At 38.7% G+C, this 20944-nt stretch overlaps 6 protein-coding genes and 1 long non-coding RNA gene across 9 annotated transcripts; 4 read left to right on the top strand and 3 right to left on the bottom strand.

Moving 5' to 3' along the window:
• Window positions 1-11: 11 nt before the first annotated feature.
• LOC110842632 (G2/mitotic-specific cyclin-B3) lies at window positions 12-5725 on the bottom strand. Of its 3 annotated transcripts, XM_022088401.2 has the most exons (11): window positions 5609-5725; window positions 5385-5528; window positions 5218-5298; window positions 4625-4800; window positions 4092-4543; window positions 3756-4017; window positions 3528-3665; window positions 3353-3412; window positions 1335-1430; window positions 976-1256; window positions 12-899 (listed from the first exon to the last, which is right to left on the bottom strand). In XM_022088401.2, the coding sequence occupies exons 4-11, from the start codon at window positions 4787-4789 to the stop codon at window positions 848-850; spliced, it is 1506 nt and encodes a 501-aa protein (XP_021944093.1). In that variant the 5' UTR covers window positions 4790-4800; window positions 5218-5298; window positions 5385-5528; window positions 5609-5725; the 3' UTR covers window positions 12-847. The 3 variants fall into 3 exon arrangements, with proteins under 3 accessions (XP_021944093.1, XP_021944094.1, XP_021944095.1); XM_022088402.2 differs by lacking the exon at window positions 5609-5725 and having other exon boundaries at window positions 5385-5532; XM_022088403.2 differs by lacking the exons at window positions 5218-5298; window positions 5385-5528; window positions 5609-5725 and adding an exon at window positions 4941-5072.
• LOC118434564 lies at window positions 1467-3356 on the top strand. The gene is made up of 4 exons (XM_035848355.1): window positions 1467-1595; window positions 1656-1818; window positions 1882-2501; window positions 2575-3356. Exons 1-3 carry the CDS (start codon window positions 1590-1592, stop codon window positions 2220-2222), a joined length of 510 nt encoding a protein of 169 aa, XP_035704248.1. The 5' UTR covers window positions 1467-1589; the 3' UTR covers window positions 2223-2501; window positions 2575-3356.
• Window positions 5726-6210: 485 nt separating the features above from the next.
• LOC110842917 (tetratricopeptide repeat protein 14) lies at window positions 6211-13680 on the top strand. The gene is made up of 15 exons (XM_022088786.2): window positions 6211-6365; window positions 6582-6928; window positions 7242-7369; window positions 7450-7526; window positions 7590-7918; window positions 8079-8231; window positions 8297-8488; window positions 8807-8929; window positions 9023-9534; window positions 9614-9694; window positions 9767-10184; window positions 10275-10373; window positions 10452-10588; window positions 12484-13103; window positions 13239-13680. The coding sequence occupies exons 2-15, from the start codon at window positions 6669-6671 to the stop codon at window positions 13413-13415; spliced, it is 3306 nt and encodes a 1101-aa protein (XP_021944478.1). The 5' UTR covers window positions 6211-6365; window positions 6582-6668; the 3' UTR covers window positions 13416-13680.
• LOC110842918 lies at window positions 10210-12457 on the bottom strand. Its single transcript, XM_022088787.2, has 4 exons — window positions 12295-12457; window positions 11728-12229; window positions 11324-11670; window positions 10210-11259 (listed from the first exon to the last, which is right to left on the bottom strand). Exons 1-4 carry the CDS (start codon window positions 12343-12345, stop codon window positions 10603-10605), a joined length of 1557 nt encoding a protein of 518 aa, XP_021944479.1. The 5' UTR covers window positions 12346-12457; the 3' UTR covers window positions 10210-10602.
• Window positions 13681-13775: 95 nt separating the features above from the next.
• On the top strand, window positions 13776-15742 carry LOC110844062 (mitochondrial chaperone BCS1). Its single transcript, XM_022090175.2, has 7 exons — window positions 13776-14001; window positions 14083-14294; window positions 14375-14514; window positions 14579-14773; window positions 14850-15083; window positions 15146-15263; window positions 15335-15742. The coding sequence occupies exons 1-7, from the start codon at window positions 13891-13893 to the stop codon at window positions 15648-15650; spliced, it is 1326 nt and encodes a 441-aa protein (XP_021945867.1). The 5' UTR covers window positions 13776-13890; the 3' UTR covers window positions 15651-15742.
• On the bottom strand, window positions 15739-16885 carry LOC110844063 (60S ribosomal protein L35a). The gene is made up of 4 exons (XM_022090176.2): window positions 16746-16885; window positions 16195-16519; window positions 15921-16082; window positions 15739-15840 (listed from the first exon to the last, which is right to left on the bottom strand). The coding sequence occupies exons 2-4, from the start codon at window positions 16498-16500 to the stop codon at window positions 15817-15819; spliced, it is 492 nt and encodes a 163-aa protein (XP_021945868.1). The 5' UTR covers window positions 16501-16519; window positions 16746-16885; the 3' UTR covers window positions 15739-15816.
• A 661-nt stretch (window positions 16886-17546) lies between these two features.
• Window positions 17547-19947, top strand: LOC118434548. The gene is made up of 3 exons (XR_004834102.1): window positions 17547-17663; window positions 17727-18254; window positions 18324-19947. It is a non-coding gene; the product is annotated as an uncharacterized LOC118434548 (long non-coding RNA).
• The last annotated feature ends 997 nt before the right edge of the window (window positions 19948-20944 follow it).

Genomic DNA, 20944 nt, shown 5'->3' with positions numbered 1-20944 from the left:
TTCTCATTTCATTCATGAAATTGGTCATTTGTTACAAAACCATACAACTTTATTTTACTGGAAATAAAGAATATTCACGTGAGAACAGGAACAACTCCTGCATAACACAAAACCAATCAATGGTATACGTAAAAACAAAAATAATAACAAACTTGTCTGAATCTGAATAAATAGTGCTGAAATGTATTAGAATTATATCTTCCTGTGTCAAAGATCACCAGGAATTTGTACGGTTAAGAGAGCACAACTTATCGAAAAAAAAATTCAATTAATTGGTAAAAGGGAATTTAGAGGGTTTAAATCAATTATAAAAATATGTAGGAGACAGGTTATTATTCTATTATTCAAAAACCAGACATCACGATACATCATTTTAGCTACAAGACAGCAATCTCCAACTCTGAATTTACATAATTATTTTTAAATGCATGACATTTCTAGATTTGTATATGCCGTTCGAACTTTAAAAATAAGGAGTTATGCCAAATTATTACAATCCATGAGTGGCAACTCCTAATAACTCATCTTCATCTTCTCATAAAATTATTGCATTATTTACCATTTCTTGGAGTACAGTGAATAAGACAATAGTCGGAAATGCTCAGAAACCAACTATGGGATAAAATCCTGAGGAATATGCGTGTACATAAATATGTTTATCGTCAACGTATTTGTATCATAACAGATAAATAATTGCATTACGAGACACGATTTCTTATATGTTGGCGACACAGAATATTTGTCTATTTTAAATTAGAAAAGAAGTTCAATTATTCGGGACGACGACACTTGTGAATTTAATAGGGAGGCAGTAGTTAACATTTTCATGCAGGACATATGTATACTTTTATAATTTCAATTCATCCGGAAGTGGAACCTTGGCAGCTTCATAAAACACTCTGTAATACATTTATGAATTAGTTTATAAATTGAAATGGGAGAACTACTGAAATGCGAATTTGTTATTTGACTCACTTGTGGGAATATTTAGATCGTATAGTCTTCAGATGACTTGGAACGTTTGTGAGATACTCATGCAAGCGGTGAGTCAAGTCGAAGAGATCTTCCTTATTGTAGCCACTATAGTACTCCAACGTCTTACTCCATGGCGCTTTCACTTTCTTCATTACCAGAGCAAGAAGCAGAGCACTTGCGGCAAGCATGGAATCCTTGACGTCAATAAAGTCATACTCCATGAGCGACATTTCCAAAATGTAACGAGCAAGAGTGAGAGTGTCCATGTCCAACTTGGCACACTGAGGTTAAAATTGAATTATGGTAAACATATGGCATACTATAAATTTGATTTGCATTTTTGTTTCAAATCAACTCACTCTGGAATAACGACGAACAAAGCGGTATGACAATGGAAAGCCAATATCGTAGTTGAGAGATCGCAAAATTATCATCTCCATCTTGATGATTTCTTTCTGTAAATTAGAAAATTATGTAAAGTTCAATGACCTTGCCAACCAAGAGCACGACAACAACTCATGTTTCTCTTTCTCCGTCGTTCATCTAGCTTTCTCTCTCTCTGATCTCTCTTATATATTTTCTTCAAAATTTCCCAAACCACACCCACCGGAAGAATGAAGGTAAGGTTTTCATTTAATTTTTTACTACACTAATATCTAATAATTGTTATTGTGCTGCAGAGGAACAATTCAGAATCCGACTCTGACGAAGAGTACGAGAATATGTCGACCCAGAAACTGAAAAGGAAGATCGATGAGGGTGGGCTCTCTCAAACCACAACGACCCAGTTTTTTAATATTCTCCTAAAAAAAATTGATGAAAGAGATGAAAAGTATAAAAAAGGTACGTTGTCTTATTATTGTCTTGTTATTTTATTTAAAATAATAAATTAAACTGTGGTTGCAGTTGTCAAAGCTGGGCCATCGACCACTGCTGCTACCACTGCTGTTATTGTCCCAACATTACGTTTGAAATCTATAAGGGAGGCAGTCAAAATAAGGATCTCATTTGGGGGGGAGGATAAAGATTTAGTTCAAGATTCTCAGTTTAAAGTGGCGATGGAGTCGCTCAAGAAGAATCCGATCACCACAATTTTCAAAGGCGCCACTCTCACCGCGTTATGGGACAAGAAACGGTCACGGTTGGGTGTTCATGACTCTACCCCTTATACTGGACGCCCAAATGGGTCACACATTTATAAATGTAAATTGGATCTCTGTTGGAATGATGAGAAATCGCCAGCGTAGAACTACTGCAAGACTCACGGCGACAAAACGGTGTATTTTGTTCGGGACGTTAAAGCTGATGTCACCACAGTTTCAATAATAATTCCCAATAATCAGAAACTAGAAGGACACACTAACAAAGAGTTGCAAGTCTATTCGAAATCATTAACTGCCGAGGCCAACTCGAAATCCCTCTACTACTACATGAATTCCCATAAAAGTGCTGTCCTTCGGTCATTCCATAACTTGGTTTACTTGACAAACGACTTGTTAGCTGGAGAGGGGAATCTTCACAACATGGTATGCAAATATTAAATATTGTCATAATCACCACCACCACCACCATAAATATTGTCATAATCTAATCATTTAGGTCGCTATGAGCATCATGACCACGTGGCACAACTCGGTGTGTAATGTGAAAGATCGAGTAAAATTTATCAATCAGGAGATTTACTTCCGCTACGGTGATGGCTTCCAGAAGGACTTTTTCGTGAAATTGGGACAAGTTTTTGAGACCAATGGCTTCATTTTCAAAATCACGGGGGACAAGAAGTCTACGACAGTTCTGCCTCAGTCTCTCAACCCATCAGTCTCCTACGACTATCTGTCCAGCTCGTACCTCGCAAGGGACAACGACACCGGCGAAATACTCTGGGGTTAAGTGGGCGATGGGGAGGGGAAGAAGTGCTGGATCATACAGCCACACAAGAGGAAAGACGGGGCTGACGGATTTTGACAAAAGCCAGATAAAGAGGGTTTTCCAGTTTGCTCACCCCCAAGCTGATCTCATCAAGGAGAAGACTTTCACCAGGTTGTCAATTGAGGAGAAAAAGATACATGATGAAATGAAGGAACAAGCTCAGCGCGTCGAAACACTCGGACACGTCTCGTCACTACTCACCCGGATGCTGGGTTTGAAAATCAATGGACACGACATTATTTTTATAGCTCAAAAGTTTTCCCATTTCGATGATTCTTTTTCAAAATCTCTGTTTGACGATGTGTTTGGTTACTTGTTTGGTGAAGTTGTAGAGGTAGAGATCCCACCGGTGGTTAAGGATGAGGATGGGAATATCATTTGGAAGTTTGTTAAATAGGTTGTTTTAACTTTGTATTAAAAAAATAATAAATCTAAATAAAACTCTTACCGTAGGATAAGCGTCGTCGCAAATGTAGCAAAAGTCATCAATGGCTGGAGGACAGCGTTCCTGTTGATTATTAATTTTCCAATTTTATTAGTGAAATATCTAAACACTTTTTTTCTGATTTGAGGTCATGGAATGAATGATTAAATTATTATGAAATTAATTATTGTCTCCATACGTCATATTTTGCTGCAATGTATAAAGCCGTAGTTCCAACCAACTGCAATTGTTCTCTCTTCACGATTGTCTTGCTTAAAAACAAGTCGACAATTTTAACGCCCAAATACATTGTTTCATGGTTGAGCTCAAAGCTTTCCTGGAATCATATTAAGATAGATTTAGTTGAATTGTACCATCAAAATGTAGATATTATTATATGCATTCAAATGATATTACAAGTGCTTACCTGAACTTCGACCATCCAATCCACCAAAATTGACCTCATGTTACGATTAAGTTCAGTCTGTTCATCCAAATACTTTTTAACGTGAAACCTATTCTCACGTCGTTTGTAGTACGCAAATATTTCTTCAGCATACAGCCCAACTTGATACTGATCCTTGACCGTTTCAGCATCAAAGTCAACGACGCCATGAGGCAACTTTGATTTTTTCTGGAGTGAAAGCTGTTCATTCTTACGATTTTGGTCTTCAACGCTTTGACTTAAACTACGATTAATGAGTGAATTTATAAATTAAGTTGCATTTATCAACATCATTCGAGATATTAGAAGTTAGCTTACTCAGACTCCGGGGTACTGACAGCAGTTTTATATAGAGAAGAATCTTCTTCATCGTCAGCGGACGTGGATGAGTCTTGGACAGTAGGTTTAGAATTAGAACTTCTGGTAACACGACGGGCTTGAACTGTTGTTGAATTTTCTTTTTCCTCACTAATCCGAGTACGACTCGCTCTGGTTTGTCTGACTGGCAATTTGGAAGGACCGACAGACAATTTCTCTGGGACAATGATTTTGGCTTTGACGAGCACGGGTACATCCTTGTCGACAGTTTGGCTGGTTTTCCCCTTTTTCGCTGGGGCGACAACTTGAGCTGTTTCTTTTGGTTCTTCGGAAACTAAACTCTTGGAGCGAGTGACTCGAACAACGGGTTTTTCTGCTGCTACTGCTGCTAATGTTGCTTTTGCATGTTTGTCCTTATTTGTTCCACCCCCAAGAGCCTTCTTCTTGACGGCCTAAAATTAATTAGGATTCATATTTAGTAATCTGATTAAAAGAAGAATTAGTGGATCCATCAATAATAAGTATATATTTACGTTGGTCAAATCTCCTAGGGCGGATCGTTTCTTGGTTATTGGTTCCATTTTTCGTGGCGAAACTTCAGCTTTCCTCTTTCCCCCACCGGCCGCTTTACTGTTTGCTCCTGTCGATGTTGATTTGGACCCTCCTCCAAAACGGTTCATATTGAGGTTGGAAAACATATAGTTGAAATCTGTAAAAGTTGTTTTATGTAGTTAATTGTTGAGCACTTGTTTCGTTGGCTTAGTCGATATTTTTAATTTTAAATGATAGTGTCAAATAAGAGTCAGGCTTTCATTGCACAACAAATAATAATAAATCAAAGTGAAATACCACAGAGTTCGTAGTTTCAAGGTGCAAGGATAGTCGTCATGAGGAATTAAACTAGAGCCAGCAATGCTATGTAAATGGTGAACAATTTTGAATATCACAGGACTGCCTGGGAACAGGTAATGTACGACCACACATTTATGCAATTTGGTATCATATCCTCAACTTTAGAGCAACTAGTCAAGTTTACATAAACCGACCAAAAGTTGCTTACTCGTGCATTACTTACGAAACACTACAGATTTTATGTCTTGGCTTAGTTATACCGAATTTTACTTACCTTGCCGGAGATTGGCGTGTTTGATGCTTAGTCAAATAATTCGTCAGGGTCAGGATGTGTTGGTCTCGGTCCTAGTCCTATCTACAAAAGTCAAAACCTTTAAACCTGCGTCTTTCTACAAACCAATTTTAGATTTTAGATAAGCAAAAATCAAGATCTTTCCTTACCTTTCCTACACACTAGCAACCGCGTCTCATGTAGATTATCCCAGCTAATTGATAATGCAAAATTACCTAATTTGACTTTGCACCAGGCAGGAAATAGACAAGTCACCTAACCGAAGACTTTTAAGAAGAAAGACGAGTTCAAACCTGGCTTGGAAGAGAAGAAAGAAACTGTAAGAATGGATGGATGGAGCCGTTGGTTGCCTAAATATTTTTTTTGTGGTTACCTTTTTATCTTATCGGCCTTCTATTGTGGAGAAGCAGAAGGGACCCTTCCTAATTGCAGATCAGCAGCAGCAGCAGCAGTTGAAAGTCAGTGTGCTATGCAAACCAGTAGAAACGGTCCACATTCCCCAACATCAGCTCAAGCTCAAATCAACGGTCGCTTCCACAAATCCATTGGGCAGCTTGTCAAACCTCGCCTTTTGAAGGCTGGGCTTTCCGTTCATCGATGCTAATCTCAGGCTATGTCCCAGTTGAGAATCTGTATGGAAATGTATGAAAAATGAAAGAAATTCCGATAAAAATGAAAAGTTTGAGAGTACTTTTATGAGTTTAAATCAAAATTGAAATTTGCAGTGATAATTAATGAATGGTTAAGGATTTTGCATTAAATTGCGGCACGTTTTGTGTATAGAGCAGTTTTTGTCGTTTGCATCGTATAAATATTGCGTTTTCGGTTTTCATAAACCTTCATCATAAAATTTTGGAAACTTTGTCTTCTTTTTGGTATTTTATAAAACAAATTCATAATTAAAATGTATGAAAATGAGAATGCAATGCAATAAGAAATATGTGACAGATGGGCAACTGGAGAAATGCTACGAGCCCACAACTCGCGCCAACTTTGAATTTGTGGAGAAGCAGATCATGGAAAATAAATACACGGGTTTTCCGGAAATTTCGTAAAATGTACTTGTCAAAATAATAATAACAAAAGTTAAAGTATCGTGCCATTTAATTATAGAGATTAAGGTGCAAGTGGTAAGTTGCTTTTTGAAAAGATTTACTGCGAAATTCTGGAGGTGGTTAATTGTTATTTCAACATTCCGCATTGTTTTTGTTTGTTTGCTTGATAGATTACAAATGGTAAATTAAATGTCAACAATGCATACGTTGCTTGTAGTTTAGGCGCTATTAAAGTTCAATATTGATGGTTTCGTATGAATTCTTGTCTATATTTATCTATTAAAATTACAGGTTTTCCCGTACAGTTCACAGTTTCCAACACTCACGCCGCAACATTGCGCATAATTGAAGGAAAAGACAATACATCGCAAATGTGAAATGGCTGACCATCATTTCAGTAACAGTGGGGGCGCACCACCACGGGGAATATTGAAAAACCGGGATGGCAACTCTTCGTCCAGATTCTCGGGAGGAGCACCTCCGGAAATGGCACCTGGGGACCCACGCCTAAATCATAGAAACTCTTCAGGAGGAGGAAATGGGGAAACGACTAACTGGATGAACGTGATGCAGAGTGGAGGAGGAGGTCTCGGCCCTCCTGGCGCTTCGCCCACTGTCGGACTAGGGAGTGATGGAAGGTGAGACTTTTGCTGATATTTCTATAAGCTAACTATTCTGTTTTGCTGGGGACTATTATACATATTACATAATTGAGCCACGATTGTGTTAGTGGAAGTTATTTCTGTAAAACTATCCTATAAAGCTTAAAAGTATTACTTTTAAACTGTAAACTACCCGATTTTTCATCAAACTTCGTCTTGTCTAATTTTCAGCTTATTAGTCTTCGTACTATCTCGCATATCTACTACACAAACACAATTTGACAAATTGTGTTTGTGTTTGCTTTTTTGGAAGAATATTTTAATATTCAGTTATGTTAATGATTGTCAGATTGGAGCGTTCATTGAATCTAAAAATGAACGAATTTATCGCGAGAAAAAAAGACTTGCTTTTCAAACCGTTGACGGCAGATGAAATGCCTCTCGCGGAAGTGAAAGGATTTCAGCATAATTCCGAAGGTACTTAATTTACAACATTCCGTGCATTTTTATGTTCCAGCAGGTTGGTTCATTGCTAAACATTGCTATGTGACTTATAGATCATTACGGACTTGTCCCATCATTGGATCACTATCTCCACGTTGATGGTCCAGAAATTCGAAGCTATTTCTTTCAAGTATTTGATTTATTATAAAACCCATGTACTTTTACTCAGAAATACTATCATTTTTTGTTTCAGAACCTACAAGTTGGTGACATTTTGATAGCTTCAGTTTACACCAAAAATAACTCTGGGATAAATTTGAAACTTTTATCGACCGACGGTGGAAAACACATCGTATTAGAGGATCTCGGAATCAAAGCGTTTTGCCCAGCGAGTCACACAGTTCCTCCTCGAGAGAAGAATGATTACGAAATTGGAGATACCGTGAGAGTTGAAGTACTCGAAGTTTCAGCCGATTCAGAAAAACTTGTTTGTGGGATGAAAGGCGTAACGTTAAGCCCAGAAATGCAACACACTTTCCACCTCGGAAAAATCAGTCGTCACGACTTTCCTCGTCAATTCACGTATGATAACAGCACCTGGCGAAATATTTTTAACATATTGTCTGTTTTTTTTTTGTAAATTGTGGAGATAACTAGCAATTGGTTCATTTCTAGTAGAAAATATATTGCCAGATTATCTGTACAAAAAATATATATCTTGAGCCTCTGTTTGCCTTTGCAGGCTGGCAACGAATGACTCTGACTCGCGATATAGAAGGAGCTACGAAGATATGTTAACTCGCAGCAGTGGGTTTCAAAATCCAACAAATATCGGTCATTTAGCATCAACAATGGGAATTTTGAGCAACAGAAACAGTTTGATGGTTGGATTGAGGTGAGTTGTTGCTGTTTATTGGACTTACTCGTCATTAAACTTTTTTTTGATGGGTTAAATTCTAGGAATGAATTTCCAGTCAAGGAGGGAGCCGCATACCTTCGCCGAATCCAAAATGGAAAATGGGCACATGGAAATGTGGCAGATGGGATAAAATATTTTAAGATGGGAAAGTTTACAGAAGCATTCCAATGTTTGAATAAAGCTCTCAGCATCGACTCAGAGAATGTTGAAGGACTCGTTGCACGAGGCGCATTGTGAGTAGAACTAAAAGTTTTAGTAGTGGCATGGGTTTGAATTTTATACAATTCAAATTCTGATGATTTATTATATTAATTTGGTAAAGATAATGAGAAAATGAAATCAAACTCAAAGATATGAAAGGAAATGATGAAAGAAATGTTATATGGGAATGAATTGATGAGGGAGGTACAAACAAACAAATGATGATGATGCGATGAAAGATTTAAGAACGACGAGAATGAACTCCTTTTATGGTTTAAAATCATCTTCTATTACTATTTAGTTGTTGGATCACTATAATCTTATGTTTGCCTAATTTGACCTTGTTCTAGGTATGCCAACAACGCTGGGTTTGAAAAAGCCATTGAAGACTTTGAAGCAGCCTTGAAGTTTAATCCCAATCATTACAATGCCAGAAAGTATCTTGCAGAAACTTTAGTTGCATTGGGAAAACAGTAAGTTTTTAATTATTATTATTTTTTTTTTTTACTTTTTTTAAAGTCGTTTAGTTGTAATGCATCTAACTTTATCATTTGACTATGAAATAGACAAGAAACAGCTGCCAAACTAGAGGATGCAGTCTCTTCCTATTCTAAATGTCTCGCGGTTAAACAGGACCACAAAGAAGCAAGGGACGCTCTGTTATCCTTATTCGATCGAACCAATAAACTCGACCTAACGAAACTCGTTCCACCCGCCGCCTTGAAGGCTGCTGAACTAAAGGAAAGGTTAAAGTTAATACTGCAGACTGAAATGAGGATGAATTTGGACGGGGGAAAAATTGGAGGAAAAGATAAAAAGTCCAAAAGGAAAAAGGGTAGAAAGTCGTCGGCTTCTGATGATGACTCTTCTACTTCATCAACTAGTGAATCGGAGTCGGATTCAGACTCTTCTGATGACTCGGACAAGGGGAAAAAGCGCAAGAAGAGTAAGAAAAGCAAGAAGAAAAAGAGTAAGAAAAGTAAAAAGTCGAGAGAGGAGGCGCGACCAATGTCGTTAAGTCCATTTTCTAAACGCCTTGTGGATCCCCGCGGACAAGGGGTGTCAGGTTCTGGATTATGTAATTAACAAAATATTAACAAAAAGTCTAATTAAAAATTGCCAATTTATCAAATAAACAATGTACGTATAACTTTCAGCTGGGTTTAATGAATCCTCGTTCTCCGAATGGGGTCAACAATTAGGATTATCGCAGCAGCAAACAGTACATCAAGTTCATGGTATAATTTATTTATTTCCATTTCACTTTGAGTGTCAAATGCGAATATAAACTAAACTTTTTTCTAATTCAGATTCTGACGACGAGTCAAAACGATCGAGTAAAAAGTCTAAAGATAAGAAACGATCAAAGAAGAAGGACAAGCGTAAGAAACGCCGACGAAATTCCTCATCTTCTTCGGAGTCTGATTCAGACGACTCTGCGAGAATTAAGGACAAACGGAAATCCTCAAAACTTTCGTCAGCCAATACATCTCTTAATTTGGGGGGCAGTATTTCTTCAGTTATTCCTGACCTTGGAGACTTGGAGGCCAAGTTGAGCGCATATTATTCAAAGATTGAACATGAAAAACTCGAGCCTATTGTTCCTCCACAAGCCGTGAAGATAACTGTTGAAAGAAACAACAGTGGTGGATGGGAACAAAACAGGGATGCGTATAATGAACCCGCTCGAAAAGTTGAGATGAAATCTAATGCAGACTTAAAACACGAGTAAGCATTAATAACTAATTTTTAGTTAATAGGTGGTTATAGTCTTGGATTTTTAATTGGTGTTCAAACAAATTGTATTCTATTTTCTAGTTTATACAACAGTGGAGGATGGCATGATGGGGGAAAGGGGGGAAATAAGATTGAGCTGCGCACTGATGACTATGGAAATTATATTCAACCCGAGAAAATGTATTCATATTGATCTCTAAATTTGACGATTTGTGCAGGAAACTATAATCTAGAAAATGTTTTTAATTTAAATTACAGAGTGAGAACTGTGCTCAATACTACCTCAGAACCTACCTCCTCAGAGCCGAAGCCTATAAAGTTTGAAATTAAATTTAAAGCGAATGCAGTGGTTCCTCAGTCGGAAAATGAGCAAGGATCCAAATGGAGACCGTTAGGTAAAACATTAAAATTAATACGTTGGACCAATGTAGATCTCAACTCCATAACGCTTTAACATAAACTGATTGATTTTGGTAAAAGAAGTATCGTCAAAGTATTTGGCATTGGTGAATTTGTTGAGACAGATAGGATAGGCGTCAAAAGGAGTGGATCCTTCTGGAGAAGTGTAAGGAGGGTCTGAGACAAATTGTTGATGTATACGAAGAAGGTCGGCGAAAGAGTTGGCGAGGTGGAGATGAGCTTCATTGGCCTCCAATTCATCCACAGGACAAGATGACAAGGGAATCAATTCCCAGGGAAGGTTACCTTCCATCAAACTGTATTTGGCAACAGTGTCATTCTGGTTTTTTATTTCATGAAGCTTATCACCAGTCAGGGTCTTCCCAAAATAATTGATATGTGGGTTGGACACGACGTAGAGTACCCCATGCTCTTTGGCCACCACCATTGAGGAAGCCACTTGTTTTCCTTCTCGTTCTTTACCGAATGGGTATGGGAGGGAGGCTCTGGACTCACGGTCCAAGTACTTGGAGATACCGATCTGCATTCCCCAATTTTTCATCTCTTCTAATACTGCTGTCTCTGCTCCATTTGGCAATGCTACATTCTTGTTCAAATATCGAAATGTTGATGTGGCTGGGACTAGTTTCCGTAGAAGTGTGACATACTGCAAAACGATACAAAATATTAAACAACAGAATGAGCTAATCATAATTGTGTAAATTATGTACCTGTCTGGCTGCATAAACCTTGTTGGCCTCTTGTTCTGTTGTAAAGTATCGTCTACGACCAGGAATTTCAGTATAAGTCGGAGGAGGTAGCTTGGCATCAGTAAATTCTTTAGCGTAACAGTCCCAGGGAGTCAAATCGGTACCGGTAGAAATTGCTTTATTCAAAGCCGTACTAGCTCGTTCAGCCTTCTTTTCCTCATTTTCGTATGTAAAGGGGGTTATGGAGTGAAAAAATATTGGAGTGATGCTTCCTTTATCTTCATAATCTGACACCACATATTCCCAGTGACTCCTATGGGCGCTACAAAATGGGGCTACACCAGACGTCCCAAGATATTTGAAACAGTCTGAAATCAATTGCATACTTAAAATAAAGTTTTTTAAACAGAAACCAAATTTCTCACCCTCAAACGTGCAAACAACTCTCCCTCCAGTCTGGTCATTCGTCTTATCATCCAGAACTAGTCTCTCGTAACCAGCAATTTCTCGCCAAACGAGATGAAAATTTGTTCCGTCCACTTTTATTCCACCTTTGGCAGCCTTGATCTTCCTGGTCGCCTCCTGCTTCTCGTCGTCACTTAATGGCTCCACCACCTTCTCGGTATAACCTTCTGGAGTACATTTGTCGAATTCGGGAGAGTCAAATTCCTCCTCTTTTTCTTCTGGACGAACAAGAGCGTAGAATTTGTTCCTTATTTTTTCAACCCCACTGTCTGATTTGTCCATACGCTTTACTCTCTTATCCATGTTGACGATCTTGCCTACTGAGCACCACTCCTTTCTTACTTCTCTCACAACAATGGTCCGGTCTTTGTACTGCGGTGGGAGGTCATCAGTTTTTGGTGGTTCTTGTGGAAGCATCTCCCATGAATACTTTGCCTTCTTTGCAGAGAAGGAGGAGGAAACCTATGAAGACAACATTATTATTATTTGATAATTTCTGTATTATACCCTATCCTTATCTGGCTTACCTTATCAGTTTCATTCGCAGGAGAAGGTGTGGTTACCTTGTTCGAGGACATTGTGCATTTGCGAATTGATGTCAATAATATTTGTTAAAAAGTATAAAAAACACAGAGTTGACTCGACTTTTTACTATTCCCGGTTGAACAGCTCTATGGCACTCACTCAACTTAACTTATATTTTTTTTAACCATTAGGATCCGCTCCAAGCCCGGCTGAAGATGACGACCCAAAAGCGGCTTCCCCTGCTAAGCCAGCCATTCGAAATCCATTCGAGGTCCAAAAGTTTGACAATGACAACAATAAAGATCGAAACTATCGTGGACGGAAGTCAATATCACCTCGTCGTGGTGGTCATCGTCGCAGTGGACGATCACATTCTCGCAGCTCACGATCAAGTTCGTATTCCAGGAGTAGATCTCGTTCACCACGCCGAAGTCGGAGTCGTTCCCCCCGCAGTCGAAATACTAACCGATACAGAGGAGATCGACGTGGCGGTTATGACCGTGATCACTACGATCGTCGTGATTATAGGGATCGAGGTCGAGGAGGAGTTCGATTTTTTAGAGGATTTAACAGCAATCGTGGAGGTGGAAGTCGGCGAGCATATGTTCCAAGAGGAAGAGGGCGGCGAGACTATCGACCTAATGGACCTCGGGATAGCAAGTTTAGAAATCGATTCAGTCATAGCCCTTCCAGGTCAAGGTCTCCTCGTGATCGTCGTGATCGAAGGAGTAATTCTCGGTCTAAATCAAGGTCCCGTTCTGTAGAACGTAGTACCGATGCTCGTCGTCACTCTGTTGAATTGGAAAAGAAGGTAGAACCTTAATAATTCAGGAATTAATTAAACTTTACATGAATAATCGTGCTTACACACTTGCACAGTTGGATCCCTAAATGAAATGCTATGTTAACTATTTTTCTCAGACCCCTTAAATTTTAACAATTTTAGAACAATAATGACGAAGCCTCATGGGAAGATAAAAGTCGTGCAGATGAAGTTAGTGAAATTCAGATTGGAGAATTAACAACCACAAAGGCGTCTGATGTTGAGGAATTGCTTGATAAAAGAAATGCCGAAAAGAAAGAAGAGTTGAGGAAGAGTAATCCTGAATTCTTTCGAAAGTAGGAATAGCAGTAGAATCTTTTGACTTGATGACTTGTGAGTTGAGTGGTAGAACTATCTACATACAAAAATTTGGTAACACATAATTCATTTTTTCCTTTGCTAGTGATTACACTTTCATAATTTGTTCTTACCATAATAGTTAATTAATTTGTCGCGTTCGCTTGTTGTATTCTTAAACTGTTTAGTTTATATTGTCCTAGATTTATTCTTCTTATAGATGAGCATTTTAAATAAAAGTTAATTTACATAATAAATGTTGTGAAGCTATCTCTTCAGTTTCCGTCGGAAACTTTCCGATATTTATTTCTCATGTAAAATTCTCATAGTCAACCTGTTTTCGACTTGGTTCATAAGTGATCCACGGCGGGTTGGAAAGCACATGCAATAGTCGGCAATTTTTACTCAACCAAAAATATAGAAATTATTTCACATCATATTTATTTATTTACTGCATTTTTATCTAGTCAGTTTTTAGATGGGGTTAACGGATTTGGTCACCGGGTTATCGGAGAACCCCTATTTTGGGGCTGGATTTGGTTTGTTTGGGGTCGGCGTGGGTGCGGCCGTGTTCCGAAAGTTTACTCAGGTATGCATAATTTATACAGCACAAATTATAGTTAAGGGAGCGCAGATTAGATTACGTTAAATATTTTAATTTCTGACACAGTTTGGAATGATCTATTTCCGACGGCATTACATGGTCACGCTGGAAATTCCTTGCCGGGATAAAAGCTACTCCTGGGTTCTTAACTGGCTGACGACAAAAGGGGCGAAGGGAACGCAGCACTTATCCGTCGAGACGTCCTACGAACAGAAGGAGACGGGAAAGGTGTTGACCAAATTCGCCTTCGTGCCCAGTGTGGGGACACATTTTTTCACGTATTGAAACATTTGTTGAATAGTCCATATTTAGTGTGTACATAGCTTTTTTAATGGTTCATGAATTATTGATCAAATAGGTATCAGGGTAATTGGATTCGAGTCGAAAGGACGCGAGAGCAGCACACGCTTGATCTCCACATGGGCGTTCCATGGGAAACGGTTACCTTCACAGCGATTGGAAGAAATCGACAAATGTTCTACGACATGCTAGAAGAAGGTACTACTTAATTTGGGTATAATTTCACTGTTACGATTCTAACGTATCTCGTGCCGTCTTGTAGCTCGTGTCATTGCGTTAAAACAATTCGAAGGAAAGACGGTAACTTATGTCGCAGTTGGATCAGAGTGGAGGCAGTTTGGACATCCAAAGAATAAGCGACCCATCAAATCTGTGGTTTTAGCGCCCGGTCTTAGTCGAAAGATTACTGATGATATTAGCGAATTTCTTAAAACCTCTCAGTGGTACCATGATCGAGGTATATGACACATTCACAAAATTGAGTTTCTTCTGAAAGATATGGAAACATTATTATTTGTTGTCTGATTTTTTAGGGATCCCTTATAGAAGAGGTTATTTGCTGTATGGTCCCCCCGGCTGTGGAAAATCGTCTTTTATCACAGCCCTGGCTGGGCATTTGGACCTCGGAATTTGTGTTCTAAACTTATCAGATCGTAGTTTATCAGATGATAGACTGAATCATTTACTTTCTTCTGCTCCCCAACAAACCATTGTTCTTTTAGAAGATGTGGATGCTGCATTTGTGTCGAGAGAGGATACGGAGCATGGTATGAAATTTTTTCATTGAGTTTTTGTAAATATATCACTAATTACGGTTCATGAATTTCAGTAAAAACGGCATACCAAGGCCTGAATAGAGTCACGCTGAGTGGATTTCTTAATGTTCTTGACGGTGTAGCATCGTCAGAGGGTCGTATATTATTTATGACGACCAATTATAAAGACAGGTATGATTAAACAAAAATGCATTATAAATAAGAGATATATTAAAATTTATTAATCTTTGGTAATCTTTAAGGTTGGACCCTGCCCTCATTAGACCTGGTCGAATCGACTTTCAAGCCCTGATATCCTACTGCACGCATGAACAGATTGAAGACCTGTTTTATAATTTTTATCCCGAAAGCAGCAAGTCGGAAGCACAAAACTTTATCAACAAGTTGAAAGAACTCGGCCTGGACTCTAGAGTTAGTCCTGCAGTATTACAAGGACATTTTCTCATGCATAAAAACTCTCCAAATTCTGCAGTTGATGGTGCAGAACAAATTAGATTGCTTATTCCGTCTCATATGGTGGCAAAAAGTATAGCTAGCAGCTTAACTAATAGTCAATGAGTTGATAATTTATTATACTAATAGTCCAATCAAGGAATTTTGTTTTATACGATGAATGACAAATAAAAAAAAACTTCCAGAACCCAAGTTAATTTTTTCATCTCCGTTACAAGACTTTATTTTTTCCCGAACTTATAAACAAGGATTTATTAAAAAGTTGAATGTTTTAAATCCGGCTAGGGTACAACATCTGCAAAAATGAATATGAAATCAGTTTTATCTGAGGAGTGAATGACTATGCATTAATTAAATATTAAATTAGCTACTTACAATTCTGACACGATGGCCCATAGCTTGACCGGGAAGGTTACGACGGAACTTCGCTCTAACAGATCCTGAACATCCGTGTGTTCGTGTGACCTTTCCCCAAATAAGTCTGGTGGTGGTTTTGGGCTTATCTCTTCTTCCTGAGACGTTCCTCTTTACCTTGGCCTGTTAAAAACACAAACATTCACTTATAGTCAATCGTACAAATCCCAAATTGCGTCAAACGTTCATCCACTATTTATCCCCTTAAAAATGCACAATTCTTCATAATTCTCACCCTGTAGACATAGACGCATCGCTTGCCAACATAGAATTTTGCCTCATTCTGGTCCTTAGCTCCTTCTACCTTCAGAAGCGACGTGTTTTCTCTCTGATTCCTGAGACCTCGCTTATATCCGGTAAAGACAGACTTGGCGTACATCCTCCCTGGTTTGTAGTGGGGACGGGGGAGCACAGGCTTTGCGACCTTGGGCTTCTTAGCGGCGGCTGTCTTTGCCGTTTTGGCAGCAGCCTTTTTTGCTGGAGCGGCCGCCTTGGCGGCTGGGGCCTTCTTACCGGCCGGTTTCTTCGCTGTGTCTTCCATTTCTAAGGGCTAAATACGTCTGCAATCAACAAGAAAAAATAGCAGTGATTAATTTCTCGTTTTTATTACCATCTCCAAAAACCTTTTATCGATACCAAAACCAAGAATTACTAAACCATTTACAAAAATAAATCTAAGATGCGACCGCAACAAAATATGCGCTTCTCCAACAAAGCCTAACGTTACACCCACTTATCGTTAGCCGTACCCTTATCTGACCAATTTAAAAAAGCGGTGACACTTACCGAAATGCTGGAAAGGATAAAAAGACGTGCACTTCGGTATGAATACACACGAGCGGAGAGTTGAAAGTGAGCACGTTGGTCGGCTTGTTAGTGCGTCGTGGTGGCGCAGGTGGTGCTGGGAGGCGACGAAGGCGAGTTGAGACCAGCGGAACTGGATGAAAGATGGTGCTCCAGTCTACCGTGGGGAATTACGGCCATCAATTCTGATATTTTTTGTGGAAATTATCAAAATATGAGAATTTTCAAAATTTTTATTACACTTTTTTTTAATTAATTGGAAATAAAATGATGCTCTGTTGAAATTTTTGTCTGCGGGATACGCCACCTCGAAACAATTCCCCCGTGTATTCACAGTTTTATTTGGGGGAAGGGACGATGAGACCGTATTGATCAAACAGTTTTATAAAATAATTTTGACTTTGTCGCTCATACTATTTTAAATTTTAATCATGGATAACCTTGAAAATCATTTCGAAACGGAATTAAATCCACTTGAATCATTTGCCTTGATGGAAATTCTCTCCGAATTGAGTGACCAATTAGGCCTCCACCATTCCATTATCGATTCAAATATTATTAACTTTTCCGATCAAAGTATCGCATCAAAAGATGAACAAGCTAGTAAAAATGTAGAGCAAAAGGGAACAAATAGTCTCATAAAACTCAAAAACGATTTAGAATTTCTCACGCAAACGGTGGAAAATGTGAGAGAAGAGTTGGAAAATAAAAATAGCTTTTCCACCTTACGCATTGCTGTCGAGGAGGAAGAACGTCGTCAGGACAGATCAGTCATGTTGGAATCGGACATCGGAAGAATGCAAGCCATAAAGGAACAACTTGAGAAACGGCTTCAAGAAGAAGAAGAAAATTGCAGAATCAGGAATAGGGACCAACTCTGTCTTCTAAACGAGCTTAAAGGTATCTAAAAGTTTTCGAAAATCATTAAAATTAAATTAATAAAATTAACCTCTCTCCCTCAAGATCAAATTCATCTTGCCAAACAAAAGGGAGAAGAAGACTCACAATTCGCCAAAGTCTGGCTCAAAGCTCGCAACGATTTCACCTCCGGACTCCAAAAGTCAGAGGTTTTGGACCGAAAACTGCAAATCGAGGGCCTCAGCGAGTACGAAGAACGAGATTGCGAAGCGTACGAAAACGTCGTGGCTTGGACGAAGCTCAAGTGCTCCCAGTTGGATAAGCAGATTGCCCAATGGAAGGAAAAATTTGCACTGGATGATAGCAAAATGAAGGGAAAGATAGCACGAAAGGAGGAAAGCATTGCGGAGCAGGAGAAGAAAATTACAGCCTTGGAGGAATTGGTACCAATTTTAATTAATTTATATTTCTTTAATTAAGACTCAAAAATTGACCATTACACAGATCCACCGACAAATTGAAGAACTGATTCCTTGGGAAGAAGAGAAAAATCAGGAACGTTTAGAAAGAATTCAGCACATGCGGAGGTATTACAGTTGTAGAAAGATACAACGATGGTGGAGAAAGTATATGGTGCGGTTAATTACATATTTTATGCCATTAAAAAATACTTAATTTTAATTTTCCATCAATTGCTCTTAGATTCAACACGGACTTTACAAGAAAAAGAAAGTTAAACCCAAACCCACTAAACCGAAAGGTACTAAAGGCAAAATAAAATCCCCCCGTCGTGCATCAAAACCTTCGAATCCATAATTTCGAGAAGTCCTATTGTACCAAATCATGCAGATGTCAACTTAACCGTTTCGTCAGCAAATCATCAATAATACTATGCACGCATAATTCTGTCCTTGTCGTCATATTCATGATGTGTGTGTTAATTGTTTTTTGAAAGTGTGGCATACTATTCTTGGAAGTCCTGGCTGATACACAAAACACGCCTCTCTCAATCTGTTCCTCCAGACTAGAATAGAATTTATTTACACAATGTAATGTACTACACGGACGAGATGTAAAAGTAAAAAAAAAGTTGCCAGGCAGAAAGAAACAGTTGCAGTTGGATCTCTCTCACCTGTTTTTTTGCTGGTCCATATTGCGCCACCGCCACCGCGACGCATGGGGAGCGCAGTGGGAGACTTTCATTTCCGATTCAACGCAACATTTTTAATTGCACGGTGCACTCTCACTCGGGGGGACTGCATCCTGATTCATTGACGATTATGAAGATGCAACTGCAACCGCCTTGGAACTTTTTCAAGGACCTCGTGAAGCCAGTGACCAATGCTATATTTGTTTATGCGTCGAAGTAATGCGTGTAAAATATCAGTATAATCAAGCTTTTAGTTAGTTGTTGCAGGCAGTTTCTTTTCGACGTATGTACGCAGTAACACGTATTAGTTAGTATTCAATAATATGTTAATATCTATGTTGATATTACCCCACTACCGTTTATTGAACCCTATCTGTGCATGCAATCAATTCCAATCTGATGGATTGGGTTGACAGTTTTCACTCATTTCGTGGTAATGGATACAAATGAATAAATTTATCTTGGGGGAAGATAATCTCATTGAATTACTGGTCACGTCCTCCCCGTAAATGTATCTGCGTGTTGCAAATAAGTAACAATTTTTTGCAAACAATTTAGCATCAAATAATTCCCATGTGTAATTCAAATTGAATGATCGTTCTGAGTTCTTTCTACTATTAAATTTCGGTGTGATTTCGTCTCATTGATTTCATCTGCTCGGTGGTCTGGTCTCTGGTGTGGCGTGGCGTCGTTCTCGTGCATATGCAGTCAAATTCAGCCAGAAAATCCGGAAGGGTTAGAGAGAAGGAAGGAGTGCATTGCATTTCCATTGTTCGTGTTGATCTGTGTGTACACATAATGAAAATTCACTTTTCCTCCAAATCGCCTTTTGATTAAATCTGGGCGAGAGAAAGGAGGGAGAAAAGCTAAACCTCTGGCTGCCTGCATACAATTCAACCACCGGAATCGCATCATAAACTAGCAAACACAACGCTAATATGATTTTATCAAGCAATCTGGAGGGGAAGGAAGATAACGCACGCCTGACGACGACGACTTGACTCTCGGCGAGTGTTGTGTGCCTTACTTAAATAAAATAAAATATTCAAAGTAAATATAGCAATAAGCCTGTAATGTAATCCTGTAATGATTTTATAAACTCGCCTCGTCGTACCGTTTTTGGTTGACAATCCCAAAGGCACATGAATCTCGTCGTGTGTAATATGAAATCTAATAAAATCGTCCCCACGCAAAACGTGTGCTGAGTTTTGTTTATTTAATTATTTCGCATTACTTTTTGTCACTGGGATCTCCAACTGTTTTATTCTAAAATGAGACCCGACCGCACACAAACACGAGGCTGGAAGAAATATGTATTGAAGTTTATTTGATTTTCGGAGATAGGGATTAAATACATCAAGAATAATGTATGTATTAGTGAAAAAGGTCTTAATTGCCTCGTCTGCTGCATTGTGTGAGTCGTATTTAAATGAGGCGATGGATTTTTCTTTGTCGGATTTATGTATAATTATCGGAGTGGATTAGTAGTGAAATGCGGGTCATCCGTTTTTATTAGGATGTTAAATTGACAGGATTGAATATGACCAAGGGGATTTAGAGATAATTTTGTAAATCTCATACTCTGTGAATCTCATAGAAGGTTTGTTTGTCTAATATTTTGCATGCATTTTTCGATTAACTCATTTACTTCAAGTTCAAGTTCAAAATTTTGGCGTTTTTTACTGACTGAGTACATATTTAATTACTATGTTTTTATGTGTTCTGCATACTTTCTAAGAACCTTGCAATTTTCAATATATACATATTTTCTCTGCCATTCGACTTTTCTCATAAATCAAACCAAGGTTATCCGGTCCCATTAAAAGCTATTCATACGACTGTATCCCAACCCATGTATTTTCCCTTCGTCCGTTCCAGATATCGCCCTTAACGTTTATTTATACACAGAAAACCCTCGGTTTTGTGAAATTGACCGAATTGTGGGGACAGAGAGAATGGAGCAGCAGCATTAAATGCGTACTGCAGTCAAAACATAATCATCAGCAGAATCACACTTATTTCACCAGCTTCACTAACTTTCTCCTCTCACACCCGGGACAATAATGATGGGGAGGAGGAGGAGGGGAGAAGAGGAAGTAGTCAACGAGGCAGATCGGCAGTCCGTTCGTCCCCCTTTAAGAAGAACAGAGAACACGAATTTTAGAGATGAGCG

Source organism: Folsomia candida, unplaced genomic scaffold (assembly GCF_002217175.1).
Source record: "Folsomia candida strain VU population unplaced genomic scaffold, ASM221717v1 Fcan01_Sc002, whole genome shotgun sequence".
Lineage (NCBI taxonomy): Eukaryota > Metazoa > Arthropoda > Collembola > Entomobryomorpha > Isotomidae > Folsomia > Folsomia candida.
The sequence above is the reverse complement of the archived record's forward strand: the minus strand, read 5'-3'. Positions and strand labels throughout refer to the sequence as shown.

Coding starts and splice junctions, on each gene's coding strand:
- LOC110844062 (XM_022090175.2), top strand. CDS start 13,891: ATGGGGTTAACGGATTTGGTCACCGGGTTATCGGAGAACCCCTATTTT. Junction 15,084..15,145: donor GAGAGAGGATACGGAGCATG/GTATGAAATTTT, acceptor CATGAATTTCAG/TAAAAACGGCATACCAAGGC. Junction 15,264..15,334: donor ACGACCAATTATAAAGACAG/GTATGATTAAAC, acceptor GTAATCTTTAAG/GTTGGACCCTGCCCTCATTA.
- LOC110842632 (XM_022088401.2), bottom strand. CDS start 4,789: ATGTTTTCCAACCTCAATATGAACCGTTTTGGAGGAGGGTCCAAATCA. Junction 1,431..3,352: donor GCGACGACGCTTATCCTACG/GTAAGAGTTTTA, acceptor TCTAATTTACAG/AAAGAAATCATCAAGATGGA. Junction 900..975: donor CGATCTAAATATTCCCACAA/GTGAGTCAAATA, acceptor AATGTATTACAG/AGTGTTTTATGAAGCTGCCA.
- LOC110844063 (XM_022090176.2), bottom strand. CDS start 16,500: ATGGAAGACACAGCGAAGAAACCGGCCGGTAAGAAGGCCCCAGCCGCC. Junction 16,083..16,194: donor GATGCGTCTATGTCTACAGG/GTGAGAATTATG, acceptor TGTTTTTAACAG/GCCAAGGTAAAGAGGAACGT. Junction 15,841..15,920: donor TGGGCCATCGTGTCAGAATT/GTAAGTAGCTAA, acceptor TCATTTTTGCAG/ATGTTGTACCCTAGCCGGAT.
- LOC110842918 (XM_022088787.2), bottom strand. CDS start 12,345: ATGTCCTCGAACAAGGTAACCACACCTTCTCCTGCGAATGAAACTGAT. Junction 11,671..11,727: donor AGTTGTTTGCACGTTTGAGG/GTGAGAAATTTG, acceptor AATTGATTTCAG/ACTGTTTCAAATATCTTGGG. Junction 11,260..11,323: donor AGGTTTATGCAGCCAGACAG/GTACATAATTTA, acceptor ATCGTTTTGCAG/TATGTCACACTTCTACGGAA.
- LOC118434564 (XM_035848355.1), top strand. Junction 1,819..1,881: donor AGATGAAAAGTATAAAAAAG/GTACGTTGTCTT, acceptor CTGTGGTTGCAG/TTGTCAAAGCTGGGCCATCG.
- LOC110842917 (XM_022088786.2), top strand. CDS start 6,669: ATGGCTGACCATCATTTCAGTAACAGTGGGGGCGCACCACCACGGGGA. Junction 9,535..9,613: donor GGTGTCAGGTTCTGGATTAT/GTAATTAACAAA, acceptor TATAACTTTCAG/CTGGGTTTAATGAATCCTCG. Junction 10,374..10,451: donor TATATTCAACCCGAGAAAAT/GTATTCATATTG, acceptor TTTAAATTACAG/AGTGAGAACTGTGCTCAATA.